Below are 6,000 nucleotides of genomic sequence, written 5' to 3' on the forward strand. Positions count from 1 at the left end.
CACCTCAGGAGGATGCAAGCAGAAATCTGCTACATCCCCCCAAAGATGGAAATGTTTACTCACAATTGGTAGTAAAATGTATAAACATTTCAAGTTGAAATTCAACAACTGTTCCAGAATAGCTAACAAAGGAATTATCGGATAGTAAAATGCCACTACTTAATCCGATTCTATTAGAAAAACTATGCCAACTGAAGCTGAGTTCTAGAAGGCACTGTACTATCAACAAGACAGCTGTGCAGACAAAAGGAAAAAAAAAAATAATAAATACTATACAAAAGTTTAACTGTCAAAACAAAAAACTGTTAATGCAAAAAGAATGTATTGTCTCACTGTAGATTATAATGAAAATAAGAGTGCTGAAAGGTATAATAGTATAGTAAGAGGTACAGGGTCTCCACCATTGACCGTCTGTTCTGAATGTGCACACACCTCTCTCTCTCTCTCTCTCTCTATATATCTTGGGGGGATTCAATAAAGCACAGAGTGCCATCGGAGCAGTCAGACAAAGACACCCCACTACCATTATCTTTGCTCATTTTTCCTCAAACCCTTAAGAAGAGAGAAGGATAATGAGCATATAGCACCTACTGTCATAAGTAGTAAAACGCGCACATCACACTGAATTGAATTCCCTTTGTCTGACTTTAGTAACTACCATATCACAGACATTTGTTAGAGAAAAGCCAAATATACATACACACACTTTATTTGTGTACGATAACTGCCAACATATACATTATAAACTTAAATCAAGAGGGCTGTCCTCTTTCACTTTGGATGCCCCTAAATTTAATCAGTAATGTATAGTTTGGGGAATGGAGGGGTGCTTGTTATTAAATTAGGATTCTAAATTGAAAATTGTTATTTGGAGAATATGGTAATGGCATCATTAGCAGAATGGTTTCCTGGGGCTATATGGCATGTAACAGAACTGTCAGACTCCTTAGATTTTATACATAGCTGGAATAAAGGAGTCGGTGGCAGTCAAACCAGTGTCCTCCTGCCTAATGTATTCACTGTAAATACAGACAAACACACACACACACACATACATAGACAAAGTGTAAGTGAAACCACTAGAAATCAGATGCCTTTTTAGTTATAGCTAGAAACACATGCATAGACTAACATTTTTTACTCTATTTCAATAGATTATTATAATGACCTACTATCCTACATAAGGCAGATCCCATGACTAAGTAACACACAGCACTAGTCCACCTGGTCATGAAAGGCACTGATAGATGCTCATACACTAGAGTTACAGTAGTTTCCTGGTGAGTTAATGCAATGATTAAACAAGACAGAGAGTGACTGTATGAGAATTTTGGGTCGCACACTGTCCCATGCAGCAGAGATCATCTGGAAGTAATTATGGTACAGTGCACCAAGGGGGAGAACATCCTGTGTGTTGGGTCTTTGTGTATATAAAAAGCTTGAAAAGTGAGCCAATCAGAACAGACACGGAGAAGGAATGGTTAGTTTTGAAAATAAGCAGTTTAGATTTAAAATAGAAACCGAGGGGACAGACATGTAGATATTGTTTGCAGTTGAATAATTAAAAGTACACCAAACACAAAATTATACTTTTAAATAAACAACTAATTTCAAAAACAGTACAATCTCTCAGAACACAACGATTCTCTGCTCAACCAGTCATGACAGATATGAATGAAAACAGTTACAGTCACAAATGACTTAATGTAACATACAGATAGATGATTATATACAGAAACAAAGGTGGGCTAAGACAGGCGGAAGGATAATATAGGAAAAACACAGCATGCTAACAAGGAAGCAAAGAAACAAGTATTATAGTGATGTTGCTGAAAGGTAACAATATGCCTGGGTCACAGATTATTAGTTAGACAAAATGCAATGGAATTCCGAGTTATAATAAGCCATACAGTAATTAGATATATATGACCATCCAAAAGGGTGAAATAAAACCCAAAAGTACTCCAACAAGCAAGAGGGAGCACTGTACATTTAGAACAACATCTGTGCTTGCCAAACTTCTATGTAATTGTATTTTTAGATTACTGAGCAGCTTAAATTATATATCATAACCTCTGCAAAAAAGTAGTAAGAAAATGGTTATAAAAAAACAAATGTATAAATATTTAATGGTATATGCTAGTGGAAATTAGTTAAATACAAAAGATAGAATGATCCTTCAAGATATATGCAGCCTGGGTCTCTTAAGATGTGGAGAACTACAAGTCCCATCATGCCTTGCCAGCCAAATGGTTGGCAAGCCATGTTGTGATTTACAGTTTCACAGCTGGAAAGCCACAGCGTGCTTTTGATAAAAGCCAGCAACACTATGTTGACATAACCAACTATACTAAGCATAACAATTAGGTTTTGCCAACCATTTAATCTCCTTTTTTTGGCATGGTGTCTCCCATTTAGGAACAGTAAAACAGATTTTTTTGAAAATTCCAAAAATGGTATAAAACTTTTACGCTAGTCTGTCTCAGATTAAACTGTCCTCAGAAAACACCATCAGGGGACACCTGGTGCAAAGTCTCTACAAACAGCTGATATAACAAGCTGGAGGAATCTATACAACTTCCTGCATTCATGCCCTTGTGACCATACACCACCAGATCACATCCATGTACAATAGTACTACCTTCTCCTGATACCCAAAGATATATTTCCAGTATTATGGAACTATGGCTACTATAATGTGTTTCCTGTTACCTATACAAAGACAGATACAAAGTCAATGTTCCAATTTGTTTTGCTGCTGCTCTTACTACTCAAATAATGTCAAGTTCTTTAGGGGGGGGGGGGATTAAATTCATTGCGATGTGCCGCCAGGCATCACCGCAAGGCCCAGTTGCGCACATCCAGTATCGGCCTTATACGGTAGGGCAGGCAATGCAAATTTTCCCTCGCATCTCTATGGGATGGAGGGGAAAACCTGTGATGTCGACAGCCAAGATGTGCCGTTCCGAAACGGCACATTGCATTCTTTGTGATTAATTAAATTCCTTCCTAAGTCTCCATCTTCTTTCATTTTGCTGTGAAAGGAGGGACCACTACTGAACACGTTGGGACCTACTGCATCACACTCCACCAACACAATTTGGAGTAACCCCCGCAGTACAGGAACCAGCTGCCCAGGGCATGGTAATTAATGATCAGGGAAGACACTAAAGGCCATTAAGCTGGGTACACACTGACAGATATAGCTGTCCAATCTGTCTGGTGGGAAGGAAAATCTGGTAATGTATGGGAGCAAATACCATTAGAAATTTGCTCCAAAACCCTGGAAGACAGACCAGATTCTCCTTTCCACCAGACAGATATATCAGTCAGTGTGTACCCAGCTTTACACACTAGACGATGCCAGATAAAGGGGTCAATCCTATTAGTTGCGAATTTGTTTCTTGAAAATCGCACACTCCCGAGATTTCTCCAATCCAATGAAAAATGCCTATTTGCAGCGGAAGGGTGCGAATTGACTGCCAAATGGGATTAACGAGAAATGCATGAAAATGTGGGGAGACCATCCTGGACACCCAAAATGGATAATTTCATTAGCAGGACCGTATAGAAGGCTGTTTGTGGGCATTAGGAAGGTACTGTAGGTTTTTAAATGGTGTCCAATGTATGATTTGTGTGTGTGTGTCGGGGTTAAATTAAAGAAAAATAAAAAACAAACAAAAAAACAAAACAAAACAAAAAAAACCCACTTTCGTTTAATCTCAAACGAATGAAACGAAAAAAATGCAAAAAAAAAAAAAGGAAACTTTGAGGGCACTTTAAAAAATTTTTTTATAAAAAATTATTTTTCAACTTAAAAATTATTGTAATTAAATTTGGGGTGCCTAAACTAACAAAAAAGTTGATTTTGGGGCAAACTGAGGATTTTTTTTTTTTACCCCAGAAAATGACATGTAATTATTGGACTAATTAAGCGAATTGGAAACTTCCAAACGCCTAATAAGTCATTGGGCCTTAAAATAAAGATTTTTCCTTCCCATCTCTCACCCTCAGGGAGGTGAGAGTGGCAAGTTGCGAATTCAGTCTGACTGATTCAGTGTGAGTTGCTTGCAAAATGAATTTGCTATGCGAATTCGAAGTGAAAATAGCAACTCGAACCTAATAGGCTTGACCCCAAAATGTCTGTCGGTCTGACAGGCATTTTGGGGCCCATTTATTAATGATCGCATTTTGCAATGCGATCAGGGCATGCAAAATGCAATCATAGCAGCCAAAATGCGGTGTGGCCGAAGGCTGCTGCGCATGCGCAGTCCCGCGGACTGCACATGAGCGACGCCCAATGCCGGCGGAGAGATCTGGGAGGTCCCTCCGCTGGCTGACATGCGGTAAGTCCCCATAGGCTACAGCGGCTGACGTTCTCTTCAGATGGCGTTAGCTGCTGGAACCAATATCGGGAATGCGAAGCATTCCCGATATTGATACATTTGGCGGCATCGCATCCCCCATAGAAACCTATGGGAGAAGCAGCTGTCAGCGGCAATGGAGGGATCGCAGCAGGTATCTCCGATACCTGCTGCGGTCCCTCCTACATACATCCGGGGGATACTTAGCATTTGAGGTAAATTTCGGGATATTTACCTCAAATTCACTTTGATAAATGGGCCCCTTAATCTGGCAGACAACCACGATCTTTTAACGCGTAGGCATGACAACCAACTCTGAACCACTAGTTGCTACGGCTACGCCTCCCGAGGAGCAGCCCCGCCCATGCGGCTTCATCTTACCTTCAGATAGTCATTTTCCGAGCGCAGCTCCTCCATCTCGCGCATGAGCCCCTCGGTGCCTCCATCCAACATGTCCTCGGTCAGGTCGGAGAAGGCCAAAGAGGTGCTGAGCTGGATGCGGCTGGAGGCCCCAGACACCCCGCCCTCCTCGCTGCTTCCCCGGCTGCTGCTGCTATTTTCCTCCGAGGCACAGGACCCCTCCGAGCTGCTGTCCGTTCCTCGCCGTGTTCCCGGGGCCGCCTGTACCTTGCTCTTTCCACCCGTACGTGTCGCCGGGACCACCTGCTTCTTACTGCCCGGTGAGGGGAGCGATCGGCGTGGCCCCGGGGGGAGGACAGATAGGGAGACCGGAGAGGATCTACGGGCCTTAGACAGAGACCACCCGGTCAGATCTTTGGGCCGGGCAGGGGAAGGAGCCCGGTTCAGCTTTTTCTTTGCGGGTACCGGGGGAGGAGCACCCCCGCCGGGCCCTGCCGTCTCCATCAGCGCCCCGGTGAAGTCTTCCGGTGGATGCTGGTCTCGGGGTTGTATCTCGCTAGTAGCTGTGTATCCCGTGATGCAGAGTGCAGGTCTCCTGGCCGCAGTGCCCGCTTTCCCCGGTGCTGTCAGCGGCTGTGCTGGTTGCGAGGCTGCAGCATATAACGGGCAGCGGCTGATGTGTCTCCTCTGTGCATCGGCTTCATACTGCTGGGAGGAGGGGGCGGTGCCGGGGAGCAGAGGACCGGCCCAGAGCAGGGAGGGGGCACATCCTGCAGCAGCCACGGCATCTCATTCTTGAGTGATTGTCGAGCAGCCGCTGCTGTATGTAAGGACTCCGTAGGAGCAATCAATAGCTCAAGTCAGGGACATACACGATGGAAGATGTGTGAGGACCAGCTGCATGATAACATGGAACTCCCATTTTGGAGTAGTGGGAGAAGATCACTAGATGTGGCAATGGGTTACCCGCTGGCTCATGCAGCACTGGTGTCCGCATCAGAGCCGGAGAAAAATCTCATAGGGCCCTAGGCTATATACTGGTTTTGGGCCCTTCCGTCGAGATCCATTCCTCCTTTAGTGCATACCTTTTAAATAACGATTCCCTGTCTGTCGGTGCCTCAAAACCTTATTAGCACATTTACTAATGGGATTTTGAGTTTGATGAAAAGGACCTATGCAATGGGCGAGATGCAGGAAGGGAGAAATGCGGTCAAACCCCTAAAATGTGGGCTTGACCACATTTCTCATGTGCACTAAGCCCCGGAGTGCAATGCAC

At 43.7% G+C, this 6,000-nt stretch overlaps 1 protein-coding gene across 3 annotated transcripts in view; it reads right to left on the reverse strand.

Annotated features, from left to right (window-relative positions):
• MTCL2 (microtubule crosslinking factor 2) overlaps positions 1-5,453 on the reverse strand; it is a 112,117-nt gene extending 106,664 nt beyond the window's left edge. For 2 of the 3 annotated variants that reach the window (XM_088480702.1, XM_088480701.1), the window contains exon 1: positions 4,746-5,453. In XM_088480702.1, the coding sequence (XP_088336828.1) occupies positions 4,746-5,228 (483 nt within the window). In that variant the 5' untranslated portion in view covers positions 5,229-5,453. The remainder of the gene's footprint in view (positions 1-4,745) is intronic. The other variant, XM_088480700.1, reaches the window with a different exon arrangement.
• Between the last annotated feature and the right edge of the window lie 547 nt (positions 5,454-6,000).

The sequence above is a fragment of the Taudactylus pleione genome, unplaced genomic scaffold, assembly GCF_031769625.1.
Source record: "Taudactylus pleione unplaced genomic scaffold, aTauple2 ptg000256l, whole genome shotgun sequence".
NCBI classification, from domain to species: Eukaryota; Metazoa; Chordata; class Amphibia; order Anura; family Myobatrachidae; genus Taudactylus; species Taudactylus pleione.